Raw genomic sequence first — 23842 nt, forward strand, 5'->3', positions numbered from 1 at the left:
CAACGTGTTTAAGCGAATGAGTGCTCCTCTGTCCCGGAGATAACTCGGTGGAGGTGGTCCTCAGAGTTGCATTCTGGGAGAGGGTATTTATGGGACAGACGCCATGTTTTAGGGTTCATTTTCAGCCACCTGTTGGTCCTCCTGGCCAACAGGTATGCACTAGGAATACCACCTCGTGGTCCTCCGTTCCGGAGGCCTGCGTCGCTGCGGTGTGTGGGTGGGCCCAGAAGCCTGTCTGGGGTTTACCACAGCAGCGGAGGAATGGTCCTGAGCTGTGAAGAAGCTGGACAACCGAGAAGATCCCAGGGGAGGACCCGTCATGAAAGGATCATGCAGAGTGCTGGTCTGGAGAGGGGCCTGGTGACTCGGTTGGAGGACGCATTCCGAAGTAATCTTACAGTATGGTACTGCCGGGTTGGCTTAAAGGTTCAAGTACTGTATCTGACATTCATCACAAACCAATACATCCTGTGGCAGAGGATCGTATGGGTTTTATTCCAGATAAGTCTGTGGCAGAGACTTTTGTTCGTGCTACCTGCTGGCTGCTAGGCAAGTGAGAGATGTCTATCCAGGTGGGCAAAGATTGAATCCTACGAAAGGGAGACTATTCAATTGCAAGTGTTCAATTACAAAGAATGTTCTGAAGAAATACAACAGAAAGGTATTTGAGCTTCCCTGCAGCTTTTCTACTACCTCTTTCCTGCCACTTCCCTTGTTCGTTTTATTAAAGCATTGGAAAACCTACTCAAGTGTTTGGTGCTTGTATCGTCCAGAGGTAAACTCAACGGAACCCTAGACCCGGTGCCGGTGAAACAGAGGTACTGAGAGTGAAGGTAACAAGCCCGCTTAAACCAGCAGCTCCACCGAGAGTTATTGCTACATGTGGGGGCTCGTCCGGGATTTGTTAGCCGTCAATTCTCACAACCTGGAGAGGTGTTTCACCGGGAGTTTACGGTGAGAACTGGACTTTGTCATTTTCTCAGGAGAAGAAGAGGTTGGGAGTTGCAGGACTTTATTTCTGACTGCGTAGGCGGTGGGCGTCAGTAAAAGCCCTGGAGCTACGTGATCAGAAGAACAAGTGGGAGGAGTCTACCCTACTTGATACCGCGTGGGACACGTGTATGTGTTTGGCGCCAGAGAAGAAGAGGCCTCGTGATCGTGCTGAGATCAGAGTGTGGCCATGTTTTTTTCGGCGATGCAGTCAATTATGGGATCAAGAATGTTCCCAGCGAGCACCGTGTCGAGTACTGTGTTGACCGGAACCCTGCTTACAGATACGGGTATTTGTCTGAAGCCGCAGGGCAGGTTTGTTCTCTACACCGTTGGAGATATCGAAGGGCTGGGCATGATTTGCCACAAATGTGAGGGACTGGCCGTACATCTCCGTCCATTTGGTCGCTGTCCGCAATGTGGAGAATATTTGTTTGTGGTGGAGCAACCTACCATGTCACCCCGTGCTTATCGTATGGACTGGGCTACAGGTGTCGCTACAGGTGTTGCCACAGTAGAAGCTGCTACTTCTGCTGGAAGAGAACAGCAAGCCATGACTTTGCCTGTTGCTACCGAGAGTGTTCCGGAGAGAGACACTGCTGTTACCGATTCATCAATGGACATTACTTTGATTTCCGCGTCCACTACACCTGTCCCTGTTGTACCTGTCCAGAAGAAGGTGGGATATGTGAAGGCTTCCCGCGGCAATTGATGGGGAATGTATCTAGGACTGTAAATAGATATCTGCCAGTAGAAGAACTGGGAGATTCGGAGATGGAATCCATGCCGGATCTCTCCGGTGATGATGACCTATTTGAGACTATGTCACAAGAGTTGTTATGGGCCCAAGGCGAGGATGTCACCTCTGCCATGACTTTCCATGAATGGACAGCCCTGAGTTCTGGGAGGACGTCACCTTGTGTGGAGCCACACAGCACTGTAAATGAGACATTGTCAAAAGTTATTAGTTCACTTCAGACACCGGCTGGGTCTATGGTGAGCAAGTCATTGGATTCGTGTGTGCCTCCTGGTATGGGGAAAAATAGATCCTTACCGAAACTTGCACGTTTGCAGAGAATGTTGAACAAGCGTGTCGCTACGGAGTATGGTTTGGAGTTCCCATATGTCCCTCAGGACATAATGCAAGTGATTGAAGCTAACCGGGAGCTTTGGTACAGTGAAGCTGTTTGGGACTATTTGTCTGTGCCTAAGCCTTTCCGGAAAACTGGTTGTTCTATTGCTATGGATGAACGTAACAGTGGATGTTTTATGCACTGGAATTATGGTCGGCACGTTCATGCTGACAAAGTGGTAATTTGCAGACCCGGAAGAGATGACGTTGTGTATTTCATCACTACCGTGGATAAACTGGGAAAGACAATGACATTGCCAGATCCCCGGTTTTATTGGTAATTATGGACAAAAGAACTTTTTAGTTAGTTAGTGTCAGTGCATACAGTGGGGATCGAAAGTTTGGGCACTCCAGGTAAAAATGTGTATTAATGTGCATAACAAAGCCAAGGAAAGATGGAAAAATCTCCAAATGGCATCAAATTGCAGATTAGACATTATTATAATATGTCAAAAAAAGTTAGATTTTATTTCCATCATTTACAATTTCAAAATGACAGAAAACAAAAAAATAGCGTCTGCAAAAGTTTGGGCACCCTGCAGAATTTATAGCATGCACTGCCCCCTTTGCAAAGCTGAGACCTGCCAGTGTCATGGATTGTTCTCAATCATTGTCTGGGAAGACCAGATGATGTCAATCTCAACGGTTTTAAATGGCCAGACTCATCTGACCTTGCCCCAACAATCAGCACCATGGGTTCTTCTAAGCAGTTGTCTAGAAAACTGAAACTGAAAATAGTTGACGCTCACAAAGCTGGAGAAGGCTATAAGAAGATAGCAAAACGTTTTCAGATGTCAATATCCTCTGTTCGGACTGTAATTAAGAAATGTCAGTCATCAGGAACAGTGGAAGTTAAAGCAAGATCTGGAAGACCAAGAAAAATATCAGACAGAACAGCTCCCAGGATTGTGAGAAAAGCAATTCAAAACCCACGTTTGACTGCACGATCCCTCCAGAAAGATATGGCAGACACTGGAGTTGTGGTACACTATTCCACTATAAAGAGATACTTGTACAAAATGGGTCTTCATGGAAGAGTCATCAGAAGAAAACCTCTTCAACGTCCTCACCACAAAAATCAGTGTTTGAACTTTGCAAATGAACATATAGACAAGCCTGAGGCATTTTGGAAACAAGTTCTGTGAACGGATGAGGTTAAAATAGAACTTTTTGGCCGGAATGAGCAAAGGTACGTTTGGAGAAGAAAGGGCACAGAATTTAATGAAAAGAACCTCTGTCCAACTGTTAAGCATGGGGGTGGATCAATCATGCTTTGGAGTTGTATTGCAGCCAGTGGCACAGGGAACATTTCACGAGTAGAAGGAAAAATAGATTCAATAAAATGTCAGCAAATTCTGGATGGTAACTTGATGCCATCTGTGAAAAAGCTGAAGTTAAAGAGAGGATGGCTTCTACAAATGGATAATGATCCTAAACACACCTCAAAATCCACGGGGGATTACTTAAAAAGGCGTAAACTGAAGGTTTTGCCATGGCCTTCACAATCTCCTGACCTCAACATTATTGAAAATCTATGGATAGACCCTAAAAGAGCAGTGCGTGACAGACAGCCCAGAAATCTCAAAGAACTGGAAGACTTTTGTAAGGAAGAATGGGCAAAGATACCTCAAACAAGAATTGAAAGAATCTTGGCTGGCTACAAAAAGCGTTTACAGGCTGTGATACTTGCCAAAGGGGGCAGTACAAGATATTAACTCTGCAGGGTGCCCAAACTTTAGCAGACAACATTTTTTTGTTTTCTGTAATTTTGAAAGTGTAAATGAGGGAAATAAAATCTACCTTTTTTTGACATATTATAAGAATGTCTAATCTGTAATTTGATGCCATTTGGAGATTTTTCCATCTTTCCTTGGCTTCGTTATGCACATTAAAGCGGAGCTCCACCTAAATGTTTTTTTTTTTAAAAGTCAGCAGCTACAAATACTGCAGCTGCTGAATTTTAAAACATGGACGCTCGCGATGTCGGCACCCGAGGCCGAACCGTCTCTCGGTCCTCGGGTGCTGCCGCCTCCATCTTCGGGAAGGGAATCAGGAAGTGAAGCCGTGCGGCTTCACTTCCCGGTTCCCTACTGCGCATTCGCGAGTCGCGCAGCGCAATACGGCTGGTCCCTGCTGTCTCTGGGACCCGTGTGTTTCCCAGCAGACAGCGGGGGGGGGGGGGGGGGGGGAACAGGATGTGGCGTAAATAACTGCAGATTCTGCGGCTATCTACGCCAGAAGTGGGTACAGATACCTGTAATATAAAGGTATCTGCACCCCCCTCCCCCCTGAAAGGTGCCAACTGTGACACCGGAGGGGGGGAGGAAGAGGAATCCGATGAGTGGAAGTTCCACTTTTGGGTGGAACTCCACTTTAATACACATTTTTACCTGGGGTGCCCAAACTTTCGATTCCCACTGTAGAGATCTTCGTGGTCAAGATCTGAATACTCATCTCAGTGTTTTAAATCCAAGGACTTCTTTTTGCTAGCCGGATTTTTTTCATTTAAGAAAAATTGTGTATATATATATATATATATATATATATATATAGGGATGGACTCCTAAAGATTAATCTGATATAGATAATGGGAAGAGAGCCTCATTTTTTTCAAATGAGACTTTGCTCCTGAAACAGTATAGGTCGCATGTATGCTTAATATATTTTCCTTTTCAGGAACTATTTGATCCCCTATCAAGCTGTTAGGCTTTTCAGCTAAAATAGATAGTGAGGTTGTATACAGTCTTAGGATGGTTTTGTTTGCGGAAGTGAACATAATGTTTTACAAATGTTGATCTTAAAATGTCTTTCTACTGTCTTTCTTTCTTCTTTATCGAAATCCAAGTTTTAAGCTCAAATACCTACTCTCAGGCTTGGGAGTTATTGTTTTGTGACAGACGTTGAGGACAACGTCTATTGTACTGGGGGGAGTATGTAGCGCTGGTAGATTTTTATCTACCGCTGATAGGAAAATGTAGTGGGTAGCTTATTATAGGAAGTTAGATTTGCCTCTGTTCCAGCTTGGCTGACGTTGCATGCAGTTCCACATTGTGCCGGTGGGTGTCGTGGTCACCATCGGCAGGTGTTGGAAAAGCAACGTGTTGAAGCGAATGAGTGCTCCTCTGTCCCGGAGATAACTCGGTGGAGGTGGTCCTCCGAGTTGCATTCTGGAATTTATGGGACAGACGCCATGTTTTAGGGTTCGTTTTCAGCCACCTGCTGGCCCTCCTGGCCGACAGGTATGCACTAGGAATACCACCTCGTGGTCCTCTGTTCCGGAGGCCCACGTCGCTGTGGTGTGTGGGTGGGCCCAGAAGCCTGTCTGGGGCCTACCACAGCAGTGGAGGAATGGTCCTGAGCTGTCTATCCTGAGTGAAGAAGCTGGACAACCGAGAAGATCCCAGGGGAGGACCCGTCATGGAAGGATCATGCAGAGTGCTGGTCTGGAGAGGGGCCTGGTGACTCGGTTGGAGGACGCATTCCGAAGTAAACTTACAGTATGGTACTGCCGGGTTGGCATAAAGATTCAAGTACTGTATCTGACATTCATCACAAACCAATACATCCTGTGTCAGAGGATCGTACGGGTTTTATTCCAGATAAGTCTGTGGCAGAGACTTTTGTTCGTGCTACGTGCTGGCTGCTAGGCAAGTGAGAGATGTCTATCCAGGCGGGCAAAGATTGAATCCTACGAAAGGGGGACTATCCAATTGCAAGTGTTCAATTACAAAGAATGTTCTGAAGAAATACAACAGAAAGGTATTTGAGCTTCCCTGCAGCTTTTCTACTACCTCTTTCCTGCTACTTCCCTTGTTCCTTTTATTAAAGCATTGGAAAACCTACTCAAGTGTTTGGTGCTTATATCGTCCAGAGGTAAACTCAACGGAACCCTAGACCCGGTGCAACAGAGGTATTGAGAGTGAAGGTAACAAGCCCGCTTAAACTAGCAGCTTCACCGAGAGTTATTGCTACACAGGGATTTCCTCTCACTTCCTGTTTGGCTATGGGACAAGAAGTAAAGGAAAATCTCTGGAAAGGGACAAAGATGGCAAAAAAAGTTTTGCCTATTTAACCAAGGAGGAACTAAACATGTTCTCCCTCAAAGGGTAGATTCTCAATGCATTTCTTGCATGGGAGTTCTACTAACCAGCATTTTAGCCACAGAGATTGACTCAGGAAAGGAAGATTGCCACACTTATGACCCCTGTCATCTATGGCCTCTAAAAGGACCAAAACCACACAATAAATCAGACATTGTGGCAGAAAATTTTTCCCTTATATGCAAGAGGAAGGCTGCTTAGCTAAAGGGACACAGAGTGCCCAGAGGAAGACAGATAGTCAGACTGTGCAAAACTGTCTTAACTGAGGGTACTAGGGCCCTGTGGAGAGAATCATCATCCCCAATTCCTTCAGTAACCATATGCTGCACCTGAGCTAGCAAGACCATTTGACCCCATTTCCTTGCGCTTATGATCTGCCATATGTGATATAAAAATTGTTGCAGCAGGTGTACTTATAAAAGGGTGAAGCCTTCTGTGCCAAGAACTATAGGCTGCTGAACCCAGGTAGGTGTCCTACCTGGGTCGCTGTGCTGTACAGTAGGGAGCCAGGAGCAGCTGGTGCCCACTAAGAGAAGCAAGCCCAAAGGAATAAAATAGCTTGCACACATTCAAGGAAGCAACTAAAAACCAGGCTGCACAGGTGCGGTAGCTCCACAACTGGCAGGTTTGCCCCAGACCACTGGCAAAATAATGCCAAATTTAAATGGCTGGTTGTTCTTTCATCCATGGCTGCATGACACCATTTAAAGTGTCACAATCACAGCCTGCACTCCTCTGGAGCCTGAACGCAGAAGCACCAGCAATCTGGGATAGAATACAAGCCTGGCACCTACTGTGGTAGATGTCTTCGCGGACAGAATGTAAGGGATAAGACCCTATCCAGGCTTCAACTTCCATTATGGCTATTAAGGGGTTTTCAGGGACAGGGCTCTGCTGCAGACAGATCATGACCCTGCACATGTATCTAACCTGTACCCGTGTCTAACTTAATAGGATGCACCATGTGCCATGGTGAGCACCCACGCAGGATCCAGTGCCTGAAACGACAGTACAGGTCAACCTCTCATTTTCTCCAGGTGGGTTACAGGTACCCAAGGCTTAGCCAAGTTGCAGTCGGGGCTGCAGAGGCCATGGTGAAGTGAGAAATCTTCATGGAACAACCATTTAGTAAAAAAGAACTTCACAGAAGAGAGGTAAGCTTCCCTCAGAAGAGAAAAGAGGTTCATCACTGAAGTACACTAACAAAAAAACTGAGGCTAGCTAGGTAGTTATAAAGGGAATATGTATGCATCATTTTTTTTGCCAACCCATCTGGTCTTCTGTTCACACAATTGTTAAAAGCCGAATGCCAGGAATTCAGCTCCTTTGTAAAAGTGAAGGCACACTATGAGTTAAGCCCAAGGAGCTGCATGACATCTCCTGGGCTTATCTCTAATATTTACATCTGGCAGTTTTATTGTACTCCTGGAAGACAGCTACTGCTTTATTTCTGGGAGCCCAATACTGATTATTCAGGTCTAAGCATCAACATTAGAGTCAGTGCAGCTGATATGCCTGCCCCTCCCCATCTTCCTGCAGACTTACAAAAGCCTTTGTAATTTGTGAACAAATTCACAGAATACAAAGGCTTCTCTGAATGGGCAGCAGAGGGGAGGGGCAGGCATAGCTGTATTGTGTGCCTCTCTCTCCTCTCTCACAGCCCCGAGTGTCAGTGTAGGGCTATGAGGTGCTACAAGCTGCCCTGTTTTCTGTCAACCCTTCAAGACCCGTTCGTTACACGAGCATGGTGGCGTGCGTTTGGTGTGTTGTCCACTTCTCAGTTGGACTGCTTTTGGATGTTCCGCGGTTAAAGTGATTGTAAAGGAAAACATTGCATTAAAAAAAAAAATAACAAACATGTCATACTTACCTGCTCTGTGCAATGGTTTTTTGAACAGAGCAGCCCTGATCCTCCTTTTCTCGGGACCCCCGCCAGCGCTCTGGGTCCCTCCCCTTTGCAGAGTGCCCCCCATAGCAAGCTGCTTGTTGTGGGGGCACTCGTGTGTGTTTGCTCCCGAGCTGGCTCTCTGCGTCAATAAGACATAGATGGCGCCACTTAGCCCCGCCTCCTGCCTCTCTGGCTGTGATTGACAGCAGCGGGAGCCGATGACTTCTGCTGTTGCCTTTCAGCCTTTACAACCACTTTAATGACTAAAGATCCTGTGTCTTGTATTGTACAACTAAGAAAATAGGATTTTAACTTACCAGTATATTCCATTTTTTGGTGTACAGTACAGGTCCCTCCCTTTTCTTTATGATTTGCCTGTTGCTTGCTACAAAACTGTGGCTAGCTTAGAGTGGAAAGGGTTATATATAGGATTAAGTATGAGCTCATGCGTGTTCGCAAACAGCACATGCTGAGCCCACCAGGAAGTCGGCACTGCACAGCGCTAATCACAAGAAGTGAGACATTGTCCTGATGCCTGGGTGCAGAGATCGGAAAATGCCTGTGATTAGCGCTGTGCAGTGCCGACTTCCTGGCGGGCTCTGCACGTGCTGTTTGCGAACACGCCTGAGGTCATCATTATATAGGATGTCCCTGCAGCCTTCATTTTTTGCCGGTGTCCATCACCTAAAGGCAGCTGCATACAGCCCAGCTGCATATAGTCCATAGTTAAAGACTATAGCTTCATGTACACTAGCAACTCCTAAACTCGAGTTTAGGAGCTTTGGTATTTTTTTTGCCAAGGCTCCTAAACTCAACTCCATAAAAACCTGTGTGTCAATATACACCCAAGCTTTTAGCAGAGTTTAGGAGCTGCTGCGGTTAGGTGAGGTTCATCCACCCTCAACATCCCTCTCCTGAACGTGGAATAATTGCTTTTAAGATAGGAACACTTTGACTGCTGGCCAAAATGCAGCAAAATCGTCAGGCAATGACAGCCAAGTGTACATGCAGCCTAAAGATCCAGTGTACATTTAAGAAAATATTTTTTACTGTAATTTTAAAACCACTTTGTATTTAAGACACTTATAAATGTAGAGATTAATAAGTACAGACTCTCCACGTTTAATGACCTACCTGTTTAAGGACCACTCGGACTTACGACCAGATCTTACTTTTTGGGCACTGTACATCATTGTATTGTACAGTACAGGATTTTTGTGTTCTATACATATGCAAATTAAAACGTTATTGAGTTGGAGCTTTGTGTTTAGACAGAATATTAAAATATTTTTCAAAATACAGTACAGTAGTTAAGGAATGCTTAAAATATTGATTACTTGTGGCTCTTCGTTTAATGACCAATTCATTTAACGACCTGGTCTCTGGAACGGAACCTGGTCATTAAGTGAGGAGAGCCTGTATTTATAAATGTGTACAGGCATGCTTAACCTCTTCTTAAGAACTTTGCATGAATCAAAGCATACATTTTTAAAGGCGGCAAATAAAAAAGGTCTCAAAGCTTCTCTTATTGACATTCAGGCTGCTTTCACACCTGAGCGTTTCAAAGTCGTGCGTTTTTACCGCATTTTGTTCAGGTCACCAATGTAAAAGGCAGAAAAATGCCTGTAATCTGCCCCAAAGAAGCTCATGTTCTTTTTTGAGCTTAGGGCGTTTTTCAGGTAACAAAACGCTCGGAACAGGTGCCATTGAAATGAATGGGATTTTGCTTGTTGGGCGTTTTCAGGCGTTTTACAAGCTGAAAACGCTCAGGTGTGAATGCAGCCTTAGTTATCAGTTTGGACAAATCTGTTTTTAGTAGATTGGTTTCCTTTCTGCATTATAAATGTATTCTATAACATTTCAAATCGATAAAATATCAGAGTAGATAAATGATGGTTTAAATTGTGTCAATGGTGGTTTAAATTTAGTATTTACCTTTAATGACTTTTCTGATCCTGTAGGTGGATTCTCCAAGTCTATGAGCTTCTTAAGCTCATCTTGAACTGTAGACACCCTCTTCGGGGATGCCTGCAAGTCTCTGATTGATGCACGCAGCCTGGTAGGTGGCATCTCCACACAATCAATCTGGCGTCGTCTTTTATTGAAAGAAACAGAAACAAATGATTAGGAAGATGACATCTAAATGAAAGAGAAAGCATACACTGAAATTTTGTTTATCATTGCAAACTAATAAAGCGATGAAGGAAAGCAGAGAGAGGAGAAAAGTCTAGTTTTGTCATGACCACCACAAACTCATGCTTTAATACCTGTTAGAAAGGAAGAAACCTGGACTCAAATTTCTCTTTGTGACATAAACAGAGAGACAAATAGAGGGAGTTTGTCAGGAAACAAAGCTGAAAATTTAAAACATGCAACACATTCCAAAAAGTTACGCAACTTGTAAAGCACAAAAATGTGTATTGGCTCTTTCCAATCGTGTGTACCATACAAAAAACGTCAAAAGAATTTGCCAAGCCAACATGACATTGCTTTTACGATTTGACAACAGAACAGAAAGGGCTCTTACTTTCTTGAATCCATAAAGCCCACAGAGTTTATAGTCCCTTCAGGTTTTTTCCATCCAATCAGGTACTTGCTGGTAGCCCCCTGGCGAGGGTAGAAAGTCCTAGGACCAGAAGGGGAGGAAGAGGAAGAGGAGAAAGAAGGTGCGAGCTGTGGGGAAGTGGCAGAATGAGACTCTTCTTTGGGTGAACTTCTGGCACTAGTGAAAACAACGGGACTTGCTGAGTGCCGAGAGCTCATGGTGCTGGGGAGAATGAGAGAGAGCTAATCTTAATTGCTGTTTTTTCCATCCACTTTGTAGATAATTTACACCATATCCAGGGTGTGAGCCATAGCTTGCCACAAAAATTAGTTAATGCTAGCGCACCTTCACTGAACACAGTCAAGTGAACACCGGGAGATTATGATCATTCAGGTTTTAATCCCTTATGTTTACATGCAACACTGGGATTAATCAGGTTACATCTATTGGAGAGAATTTTGCATTCTTTCTAATGATTAAACACTATTAGGAAACACTTTATACACTCATTGGCCACTTTATTAGGTGCATCTATCTATTATAAGTTAAGTCTTTCTTTTGCCTTCAGAACAGCCTGAATTTCTCATGCAATTATATTTTGCCCGATGACAACTATTGCAGCCGATGACGACTCTGCAGAATTATGCCGTTTTAGAAGATTCGTAAGTCGCACATTCATAATGAAAACCTCTTGTTCCACACCATGCGAAAGGATTCATTGCTGTGAATGTCAAATTCTGATTCTAGCAACTGTATTTCATATACAAAATCAAGATGTGCCAGACCAGGCAATGTGCTGAAAATTCTCACTCTTCAGTTTTGGTGATCACATGCTCACTTTAACCTAATTTTCCTGTTCTTAGCAAGCAGGAGTTGAATCTGGCATGGTCGTCTTCTGCTCTGGCCCATCCTTTTCAAGGTTTGACATGTGTGCATTGAGGTAATTCATTTCACCAGCAAAGTGGCTATTTGTGCTTGTCTGAGAAGCTATGAAAGCTTGTACAAGTCTGTCCTGTCGTTCTTTGTTCTCAAAAGGTTTTGAACACCAAACTGTCCCTTAGAACGTTTTATGTACCATTCTTTGTGAACTTTAGAGTAACAATCCCAGGTCAGCAGTTTCTCTAATTCTGCAACCACAATGTCTGGCATGAACAATCATACCGCAGTTAGTTTGTTAGATCATACATCTTTCTCTTTTTAATATTTAGTTAAACAACTAAACCACTTTCTTAGGCCTGAATGCTTTATTTAATGAGCTGCAACCACATTATATGTCGTTTGGTTCCTTCATTATTGACTAGGTGTACCTAATAACGTGGCCACTGAGGGTAAAACAGTTATGTGGACAATTATTTTTTATATAGACAATAGAAGTATGGAAATGCCAAATCACTTGACAAGATTGAAAAGTTTGTTCAGAATATCTTGTAGTATAAGACATCTTCATTTATGTAAATGATGCATGATATATTGTGCTTACTGCTTGATACATTTCTTGTACCAATGTGCACAAATATTTGATATAGTGTTGTGCTTGAATACACATATATGAAAAAATAACCTGTTCTCGCATAAACATATTCTGTAGGAAATTTTCTCAGTCAACAAAAAATGTACAGCATGTCACATTAATAAGATTTTCACTTAACTGTATTTCAGAAGAGATGCACTGCTCCCTGCATAAGCTCTGGTATCACCAGAGAACTGCTCCTCACACACTGGGCTGTGCTATAGGTCAGATCCTGAACTGAGAAATGCTGGATGACAGCACTCTGGTTCAGTTCATATATGGAATTTCACTACAAACACTCAACAGAAAAATCTCATTTACTTCTGAAAATTTCAAAATGTTTCATATTTTGAAACAGAAATGCATTTGAACAACTTAGATCACTCAAGCCTGCAGGGAGCAATGCTGCTGGCTCATCAATATCCCGGGAGACGCATATCAGATCAAGACCCGCTGAGTGACAATATACGTCAGTCTCGGCCAGGATCCATGGGGGCGTGGCCTGGTGGGGGTCCAGGCTGAAACTGTCATTCACCATCAAGTAGCGGGTCTTGATCTGATGTGCGGCTCCCGGGATATCTGTCACTTTTCAGCATTGTCCAGAGCATAGGTGAGCTCCCCTCCCAGCTGGCATGCACAGCAGCAGGCACGGGATCTTATTCCTACATACAGTATAACCTGAGCGGACCACATACATATCCTTGGTTCGCAGGCTCATCAATATGTTTCTATATCAGCAGACCCAGGAAGCTTCTAAATTATTGAGCAACTCAGATCACTTATAACAGCTATCTGCTCTTGTATACCTAAACAGTGATCATAAAATGAACAAATCATAACTGGCCTCTCAAATGACCTACTGTAGACATATTCATTAAAGGATATGCAAAAAGTTATAGGGCTTTATTATTGGACCTGTAAGAACCTCTCAGAAGAGTATTAAGACTAGCAGTTGAAAAGTCAGCAAATTGCTTAAATTCAGGCAATCTCCGATTCCTGAAATTTAAAGCTGAACCGTGAGAAAAAATATTTCCCATGTACCAATTAATGAACGCTAATGAAATATTTTCAATGCGTGGATAGTTGCTGAGTTAGATAAAGCTCATAGTTTCATTTTATTCAAACAGTAAAATTGCTGAATTTCTGGCACTAAGTCTTCCATTTTTGTCTCTCATACAGTGTGCATATAGTCACGATATCACCTTGTTTATTCACAGAACACCTTGTATTCTGTGAAAAGAATACAAGACAGTTTGTGAATGGTGGAGATGGAGTGCAAGTGACTCATTATCCTTCACTGTATGCACTTTAGGAAGGCGGAGTAAGTCTTCGCGCTGGAAGTTCAGCGCTTACTGTACCGTTGACTATGAATTAAACTAATGCCCCGTACACACGGTCGGATTTTCCGATGGAAAATGTCCGATCGGAGCGTGTTGTCAGAAATTCGTGTGTGGGCTCCATCGGACATTTTCCATCGGATTTTCCGACACACAAAGTTGGAGAGCAGGAGATAAAATTTTCCGACAACAAAATCCGTTGTCAGAAATTCCGATCGTGTGTACACAAATCCAACGGACAAAGTGCCACGCATGCTCAGAATAAATAAAGAGATGAAAGCTATTGGCCACTGCCCCGTTTATAGTCCCGACGTACATGTTTTACGTCACCGCGTTTAGAACGATCGGATTTTCTGCCAACTTTGTGTGACCGTGTGTATGCAAGACAAGTTTGAGCCAACATCCGTCGGAAAAAATCCTAGGATTTTGTTGTCGAAATGTCCGAACAAAGTCCGACCGTATGTACGCCCTATAAGAGTTTATTTAACACAGCAGCCATCCACACAATGAAAAATGTTTTTATTGGTACATAGAAAATATGCAAAAATATTTTTTCCCGATGTTCAGCTTTTAGGTAAAGTGTCAGTCTCAGATAAAGCACATTAAGCTAAATAAGAGGACAAATATAAACCCCAATGCCCTACAACTTATTTTCTTAAAAGTATGTTTTTAGGTAAAAATTCAAGAAAACATCCAATTTGAGATATACATAAGAACATTTTTAAGCATGCCTAAAATCATAGTTTTAACATAACACGTGAATAAAAGTATGCTTTTAATTACTTTTACATGTGCACAGCAGTGTTTACTATAGGCTCTTGGCAGCATCACCCTTAAAGTGGCTGTAAAACTCTGACATCAAATATTAGCAAAGCATATCCCTTTATAATGTATACTTCTCTCAGTTCAGAGCACTAAATATAACTTCTGTCTGCCGCCTCATTCCTCTGCCGTTAGCATGAGTCACTTCTGACGAGTTTTCCTGACACCAAGGGAGAAAGGTGACACGGGAGGGCACAACCTGTGATTGACAGCCTCAGCTTTATTCTTGTGTGCTGTGTGAACAGGGGTGTGTCCCTTTCCTCCAATCAGCTCTCAGAGCTCTCCTCACTATGTAACTTCAGCTCTCCACCCCATACTTTTCAGAACTGAGACTTTGAATGGATGAAGGGGACAGACGGCTGCTGATAAACAGGTACAGTCCCCTCTCCGGCAAGTGCCCCAAAGAAAACAGCTTTCTATGGGGGCACTCGTGCAGGCTCGCCCCCCCTCCCCATTACTACGCTAGTGGCTCCCACTGCTACCTCAGCAAAGCCTGTAAGACCAGGAAGTGAGGGAAGAGACTTGCACAGTGCTGGATCTAATGAGGGCTCAGATAAGTAAAAGGGGGGATGAGGGGAATACTGATGCCTAAACATTTTTTATCTTATTGCAAGGAATACATTAAGATAAAACATGTTTACGCTTTATAACCACTTTAAGCTGAGTTGGGTGGGGAAAAACATTAAAGAAGAACTCATACCAGAAGTTAAAAAAAAAAAAGTTAAGTCTGCCAACAGAACAAATGCTCATAGTGCATCTGTACCCATTAAAATCTTTGCTGCGGTTTAGAAATAAAGATCAGTTTTAGTTCTGCCAGTGCTGGCTGTAGATCTACCCTTTGCAGAAGCACAATTTATAGTTGTTCCTATAAGCCCTCGCTTCATTCCGCAGTCCTCTGTCATGGAGCCCCGTGCCTCCTCCTCCACTCCCCTGTTTGCATTGATTAGAAAACTGGGCTCACAACCTCCTGCTGCATGCCAGCTACTTTCGGAGGAGATAACTACAATAGTAGCTGGGGACTGTGTTGTGAATGACTTGGGCTGGAGAGGTTGTGGTCTCAGTCTTTTATCAGTACAAAGGGAGCACAGGCCTGCATGGCAGGGAGTGCTGCAGATATTTCAAAGAGTGAGGGCTGTCTGTACCACCCCTTTCCTCTGTGCGCTGTCAGTCAGAACTAATTATTTTTTGCCTTCCTCCAGTATTTGGATGGTAGAGTGCATCAGTAAGTAAAGAAAAACTAACACCACATCCCAAATAAGTAAATGCGTATACATAAAAAGAAAGACCAAATGTGGGGTTAAGGTTTTAACCTCTCAAGTAGGTAATAGACATCATAGAAAAAAAAAAAAAAGCTTGCATTTGGTTTATTAAAATATACAAGGGGGGACAGTGTGGGACCAGTGCCATCTTTTAAATAGGTCAGAATACCGATCCGGCCAGGGGTGAGGAGACATACAAGCAAGAAATCCTGCTCCTGATTACAGGTAATCAACCATACCTCAAGCACTTCACCCCGCTAGAGAAATAAAATGTATTTTATTTAAACGTATTAATATTAATGCTGTTCTGCGCCTGACCTCTTAGCGGTGCTTGTTCCCATATATCTATATGTTTATTACATGGCTTTTCTATGTGCACATTATCCTTTGACTCACTGCTAAATATAAATATTTTACACACACACACAGCGGGTAAAATAAGTATTGAACACATCACCATTTTTCTAGGTAAATATATTTCTAAAGGTGCTATTGACATGAAATTTTCACCACATGTAGACAACAACCCATGCAATCAACACAAAGAAACCAAAACAAATACGTGCAGAAATTAAGTTATGTGTTTTAAAATGGAATGACACAGGGAAAAATTATTGAACACGCTAACTGAAATGTATCTAATACTTCGTACAACATCCTTTGTTGGTAATGACAGCTTCAAGATGCCTCCTGTATGGAGAAGCTAGTCACATGGATTGCTCAGGTGTGATTTTGGCCCATTCTTCCACACAATCAGTCTTCAAATCTTGAAGGTTCCGTGGGCCTCTACTACAAGCTCTGATTTTTTCTTCTTTCCATAGATGTTTTATTGGATTCAAGTCATGTGATTGGCTGGGCCATTCTAGCAGCTTTATTTTCTTTCTTTGAAACCAATTGAGAGTTTCCTTGGCTTTGTGTTTGGGATCATTGTCTTGCTGAAATGTCTACCCTTGTTTCATCTTCATCATCCTGGTTTTTATCTAGATTGTCTTGCTACATTTTTCTATACCTCATTCCCTCAATGATATGAAGTTTGCCAGTACCGTATGCTTAGAAACAGCCCCATAGCAGGACGTTCCCACCTCCAAACTTCACTGTTGGTCTAGGGGTGTTTTTGGGGTGATGTGCAGTGCCATTTGACCTCCAAACATGTTGTGTATTATGGCATCCAAAGAGTTCAATTTGGTCTTATCTGACCAGACTATATTCTCCCAATATTTCATGTTGTTCAGCAAACTTCAAACGACCTTCAACATGCTTTTTCTTTAGCAATTGAGTCTAGCGTGGTGAGCGTGCATACCGACAATGGCAGTAGAGTGCATTACTTGTTGTTTTCTTTGACACAATTGTACCTGCTAATTCCAGGTCTTTCTGAAGCTCTCCACAAGTGGTCATTGGCTCTTGAACAACTCTCTTGATAATTATTTTCACTCCTCTGTCAGAAATCTTGCAAGGAGCACGTGGTTGCGGCTAGTTTATGGTGAAATTATGTTCTTTCCGCTTTCAGATTATGGCCAAAACAGTGCTCCACTGAAACATTCAGAAGTTTGGAAATCCTTCTGTAACCAATGCCATCAGTATGGTTTGCAACAATAAGGTTGCGAAGGTCTTGAGAGAGCTCTTTGCTTTTACCCATCATGAGATGTTTCTTGTGTGAAACCTTTTTATAGGCCATCAGTTGAGACTATAACAGCTGACTTTAGTTTGCACTGACATGGGGAAGGATTGCTTTTTAATTACTGATAAGATTTCTACTGGTGTCTTGGGTTTCCATGCCTTTTTGCACGTCCCATGTGTACACATAACTTAATTTCTGAATGTATTTGTTTTGGTTTGTATGGATTGCATGGGTTGTTACCGACATGTGGTGAAAATGCCATGCCAATAGCACCTTTACAAATAAATATATATATTTACCTAGAAAATGGTGATGCGTTCAATACTTATTTTACCCATTGTATGTATGTGTATAATATATATATATATATATATATATATATATATATATATATATATATATATATATATATATATATATATATATATATTTATTTATTTTAGGAGGTATTTTCAGTGCAAATTAAGAGCATTTGGGCAGCGTGTACAAAATTACTGCAATATGCACCATACAAATGATTACCTTCTCCTTTGGTTTGATATGTTACACAATGGTAAACACCCCCTCCTATTTTATGATTAGGTTCATATAGTTTGTCTATGATGAAATCAAAATACCATTCTATTGTACTATTCCTAGCTTGCTTGATGCATGTTATCCACCATCATTCTGTCCCTCCGGTTGGTTTTTATATGTGCTCCCCGTACAGGTTCACAAAAATGATGCATCCTCTGGCAACAGTACTAACATAGGTATTGTGGTTTTTTTTATTAGCTCCATCATAATATGCAAAAGCAAAATGATCTGTGTGTTTATTGTGTGCTTGGGAGTTTTTGATTTATGTTATTTTGGCTTTAAATTAACAGCAACTCATTCCTCCTGAAGAAGCATTCTTGAAACGTGTAGAGATTTGGCCACATCCATCGTAATAAACTGACCATCGTATGTCTATACTTAGATTTATATTGTTAGGCTTGATAACAGATCATCATGGCTTAATAAAAAAATAGTAAGCAAAACCCTGCGAGCCACTTACGGATAGATGCCTACAAAATGATAAAAAGTGGAGACCAGCTGCAAACACTCAGTCACATTCCATATTCGTGCAAAATATTAAAGATAAAACAATGTGTCTGCGCTAGAAAAAGTCACTTCAATCAAAGTGCAGTATTAATAAACATAATACTTTGATTGAAGTGACTTTTTCTAGCGCAGACACATTGTTTTATCTTTAATCATGGCTTAATAGACTGAGTATAGCAGGCAGGGGTTGTGGTTCAGCCATTGGGTAGTGCTGCTTATATTGAAGGAAGATGCAAATATAATTGTTGATTTTACATTTGTATACTTTTAACATCCATAATGTTGAGTTAAAATAAAATGTGGATTTTGCAACAGTTGTTTCTATGTTGTCTATTGTTTCTTGAGAGGTTAACACCTTAAAAAATTCCACTTTCAGCCTTCCTATGTATACACATTTCCTTGAATCAGGTGTGGTTGAATAGCAGTGAGAGAAGGATTGGGGGGGGAGGGTGGCGAGCTATCTGACCACGCTGCTCAGCAAAGAGCACTGTTTTTTTTTTCATTATTAAAACAGAGTTCTGCCCCCCCCTCAAAAAATTAGGTCAGCAGCTACACATACTGTAGCTGCTGACTTTTAATATTAGGACACTTACCTTTCTCGGAGTCGTGTGATGTCAGCACCACAGCTGATGTTTCCATCGGCTGTTGAGTGCTGCCGCCGTCATTGGTGGTAATGCCGCGTAAAATAAAAAAGGAAAACCGCGCTATAAAGCCAAAAAATTACAAGACTGTAGCTGCACCAGAAAAACACCAATATCTGTGTAAACAACTCCAATAAATAAAAACAAGTGCGCTTACAATCGATTGTAAGCGCACTTGTTTTTATTCATTGGTAATGCTGCGTACACACGAGCGGAATTTCCGACAGAAAGAGTCCGATGGGAGCTTTTCATCGTATATTCCGACCGTGCGTATGCCCCATCGGACTTTTTCTGTCGAAAATTCAAACGGACTTAGATAGAGAACATGTTCTATATTTTTCCGACTGAACCTATTCCTATCGGGAAAACCGCTCGTCTGTATGCTGTTCCGACGCACCAAAAACGGCGCATGCTCTGAAGCAAGTAGGAGACGGAAGCTAGTGGCTACCGGCTATTGAACTTCTGTTTCCTAGTCCTTTCATACGTGTTGTACGTCACCGCGTTCTGGACGGTCGGAATTTGGTGTGACCGTGTGTATGCAAGACAGCTTGAGCGGAGTTCCGTCGGAACTCCGTCGTAAAAACTTTCAGAGTTTATTCCAATGGCAAAACAGGTCATGTGTACAGGGCATAAGGGAACCCTACTTCACATGCACAAAGCGCGCTGCGCTCTCCTACCGGCCCAGTAGCAGGGGAAGGAAGTGGAGGGGGCCGGACTTCTGACGTACCTCCCCACGGCGAGGTCCAATGGAAGTGGGGACAGGGTACCTGTCAAAAACAGGTACCAGCTCCCCCTCCCCCCCGAAAGGTGCCAAATGTGGCACCAGATGGGGGTAGGAGACAGATAAGCAGAAATTCCACATCTGGGTGGAACTTCGCTTTAACTGCTTGCCAGCCACCTGCCATTATACCACGGCAGGTTGGCACGAATCGCCGTAGGTCTACATCGGCCGCCTTGAGAGCTCTAGGGGGCGCCCGCGACGCTGGGGGGGCGATGCGCGTGGCCGGCAGCCGCAATGCCCACCGGTGACCCGCGATCGCTCCTCAAAGAGCCAGAACAGGGATCTGTCAATGTAAACAGACAAATCCCCGTTCTGACAGGGGAGTAGAGAGAAAGAGAGCTGCTGTTCCTAGTGATCAGGAACAGCGATCTCTCTCTTCCAGTCACTACACTCCCCCCCCAGTTAGAAACACCTCCCCAAGGAATACTTAACCCCTTGATCACCTCCTAGTGTTAACCCCTTCCCTGCCAGTGACATTTATACAGTAATCTGTGGCTATTTTTAGCTCTGATTGCTGTATAAATGTCAATAGCCCCCAAAAAAGTGTCCGATCTGTCCGCCGCAATGTCACAGTCCCGCTAAAAATCACTGATCACCGCCATTACTAGGAAAAAAAAAATATTTATAATAAAAATGCCATAAATCTATCCCCTATAACTTTTTTTTACATGCGTAAACCAATCAATATACGCCTGTTACGATTTTTTTTTACCAAAAACATGTAGAAGAATACATATTGCCCTAAACTGATGAAGAAATTAAATTTTTTTTGGGATACTTAATATAGTAAAAAGTAAAAAATATTGTTTTTTTTTTCAAAATTGTCGCTCTTTTTTTGTTTATAGCACAAAAATAAAAAAATCACGGAGGTGATCAAATACCACCAAAAGAAATCTCTATTTGTGGGAAAAAAAGGACATAAATTTGTTTGTGTACAACGTTGCTGTATCGCAAAAAATGGCCTGGTCATTAAGGGGGCAAATCCATCCAGTCCTTAAGTGGTTAATCAGTTTACAGCATAGATTTTAACATGGCCAAGTGCTAAGTACACTGGGTCCTCTGGTGGATTTAACAAGCCTCATAAGTTGTCCGCTATCATTAAAAAAAAAACACTTTTCACTTGAAAGATGACAAACTAATACCTTCAGTAGGCTAGTTGCGGCCGCTCATGCAGGGCGCAGCCCCCCTAATCCATGCACCGGACCCCTAATCTACACATGCAGGGCACCGGACACATGGATTTCAAATTTTTTTTTTTTAAGCACATGATCAGAGCCTGGGCTCTAATTGGCTTCAAAAAAGAACACTGCGTCCGGAGCCCACCCAGTTGTGACAGTTTCTCCTCCCGGCCAATCAGGAAGCGGGTCCTGAGACTCGACTGGCCACGAGTCCTAACTCCTGATTGGCTGGGAGGAGAAGCGACTGCCGGGACTCAGGAGGAGACGCAGGGGGGTAGGCACCAAAGTTGCGACCTGGATGGGGTAAATGCGGGGCTGGCAGGTGATGCGGCGATCGAGCGACCGGGGGGGGGGGGGGGGAGCACCAGCATCCACTGCAGTAAACGAATGTCCATAAACCAAACATCACAGTATAGTATTCAAATAATACTAAACACAAATTATATAAAATGTCCACATGTAAAAACCACAGTTGCTACAAAAAACATAGTTGTTACTGAATTAGGAACAAAAAAATTAATTTAATAGTGTGTAAGTGTAAAGTTTCAATAGAAAGACAAGTCTTACTGTGGAAAAAAAATTACCTGAATAGGAAATCTGCAGTAAAAGCTGAAAGAGCACCATAGCTGCATCTAGCTCTGATGGCAGGTTGGAGTAAAAAGATTAGATGGAGCAGAACTGATGGAGAAGAACCCACCACCACCATTGCAACCATATCACAGAATGAAAGATTGATGCACTAAAAAATAAAGACAAAATAAAAAAATAAGAGCCACTACCTGGTATGAGAAGCGGCATCACTAAGGCTGTAGGAGCTGTTTTCTCTGGTTAATGGCTTGGTGCATATTGGGACTTTACTGTGGTTCTCCATAGTGACTGGAGATTCTCTTTTCCCATCTAAAGCATGAGTTTCTCTGTCACAAGTCCTATCAGATATCAATCCCACATCGCTGACACTGTGCCACAGAGGAGCCACTTTTTCCTTAGGAGGCCCAGAGCGTGGGGAGGTGGCAGAAGCCCCAGGAAGGTTGGAGTTGACATGATTGTTGCTATACAATGTGGTGTCAATACCACTATCAGCAGATGTCCCTTGTATGTAAGTGTAGTTGTCTGAGTCAAGCCGTTCCCCGCTGTCATACCACTTTTCTTCACTATGAGCGCTGGATGCATTGCTGGAAAGAGTATTTGTGCTGGAGTGACTGGAATAATGGCTGTCAGTCTGCAAAATAGAGTGGTCATATGTTCAACATTAAAAGGTTACTTAACAATTATCTGACCAAATAATATATTATTTAGAGATCTAAAGCCAGAGATAACAATTGTGTTTAAGAGATTTGATTATAAGCATGTTGAAACCAGTAAAATGTTATATATAATAGATATTGAAGGAAGTTAGCAGTTTCGATGCAGGCAGTTTCTGCCACATGCCTGACATTTTTTTCAGCATCTAAATTTCCAGTTACACTCATAAACATTACTAAAGTGGTCTACTTTTGTCTTATGTCTTTAAAGAGGAACTGCAGTCTGCTCACATAATTTGTAATAAAAACATCTTTGCCATTCTGAAGCTTCTCTCCAACCACTTGCTTAATATTTTATATATACTGCGATTCTGTACTTGCCAAATATGCTGCAGAAATCTCCCTCCACCAAGTCTGGCTGCAATAATTTTAACTATGGGCAGCTGAAGCTGCTGCCTGTTCACTTCCTGGATTTACACAGACACACACAGAGGCACAGCTCTTCAGCCCTGCAGATCTCATTGGCCCGCTTATAACTCATCCCCTTCTCTTCCCAGGCAAACTCTCATGAGAGTGAGAGAGAGAGCAGTGTATGATGTCATAAGTCTAGGCTAATGACCAGACAAGAAAAAGGAAGTGGGTTGTATAAGGTATTTACTGGCAGAAAAAAAATGTTTTGCTATCCAAAGTTAAAACAACAAGGGCAGAGGATTTAATAGATGGAAATATGAAAAAAATAACTGAAGTTCCGCTTTAAGAATCCAGCAGCAAGAGTAAAACTTATGCTAAGAATAAGAAGTAAGACTCCATGGATGATGGAGTGAGAAGAGGCAAGGTCCTGAGAAAATATCTTATTGTAAAAGCCTAACAGATGAAAAATTGAGTGAATTATTTGCCCCCTAGAATTGAACAGAAAGTAAAGCACTGGATTGGGGGACTGACTTTTCTAAGACTAAAATCATTATGAGTCTGTCACATTGTATTCAGTGCAGTTTGCTACAAGAGAACATACATGACCTGGCTTTGTAAAAAGGGGTGGCTTTTCCACAGTTCAAGCACACCTGTAATTGATTTGTGCCAGGCAAAAGTCAGAATCAGTCATGGTGTTTAAATATCAAAAATATGAAGTCCAAAAAATGATCCCTCGTTTAGTACAGCGCTGTAGACAAATAAAAAACTACAACAAATATTAAAGGTAAATGACGGAATCAACTGACATAAAATGCAAAAAACTAAACCAAAATAAAAAAAGTATTTCTTGCATAAGTGTCCACCAAGTCTTAATTTATTCAAACAAAAAAAAAGTCTTGCTAAATATTAAACAAAGTGTCCACTGTGTAGCAAAATCCTCATTCATTGAAATAATCCTTGTACGATAATCAAACCGAATACCCAGTAAATCTTCCAAATAACAACAATGATCCAAATTGCTCCCTTCACCACAAACAAGGATATACACTCACCAGAAAAACATGCCCGTCTTGTCTCAAGAGAGGCAATAACAGCTTAAGGGAAATCAGGGAGAGTGATCCTGCATCGCCCTCAAAGATGACATGGCAAAGCTGCATGATGGAAAGAGTTGGGCCTGAGCCAGAAAGTGCAGTCCGATTCCTGCGGTCTAGAGTGAAGGTCCAGGAGCGCTTTTGACACTAAGCGGCCGGCAGAATACTCAGTTACTCATAATATAATCAAGCGGACAAGTCTCCCCACAATAAAT

The 23842-nt window shown here is 42.5% G+C and overlaps 1 protein-coding gene across 5 annotated transcripts in view; it reads right to left on the minus strand.

Moving 5' to 3' along the window:
- SIPA1L1 (signal induced proliferation associated 1 like 1) overlaps positions 1 to 23842 on the minus strand; it is a 522698-nt gene that overhangs the window by 71307 nt on the left and 427549 nt on the right. For 4 of the 5 annotated variants that reach the window (XM_073608614.1, XM_073608616.1, XM_073608615.1 and 1 more), the window contains 3 exons: positions 21664 to 22103; positions 10638 to 10877; positions 10046 to 10205 (listed from right to left, as the gene is read on the minus strand). In XM_073608614.1, coding sequence (XP_073464715.1) covers positions 10046 to 10205; positions 10638 to 10877; positions 21664 to 22103 — 840 coding nt within the window. The remainder of the gene's footprint in view (positions 1 to 10045; positions 10206 to 10637; positions 10878 to 21663; positions 22104 to 23842) is intronic. The other variant, XM_073608618.1, reaches the window with a different exon arrangement.

The sequence above is a fragment of the Aquarana catesbeiana genome, linkage group LG13 (assembly GCF_042186555.1).
Source record: "Aquarana catesbeiana isolate 2022-GZ linkage group LG13, ASM4218655v1, whole genome shotgun sequence".
Classification (NCBI taxonomy): Eukaryota; Metazoa; Chordata; class Amphibia; order Anura; family Ranidae; genus Aquarana; species Aquarana catesbeiana.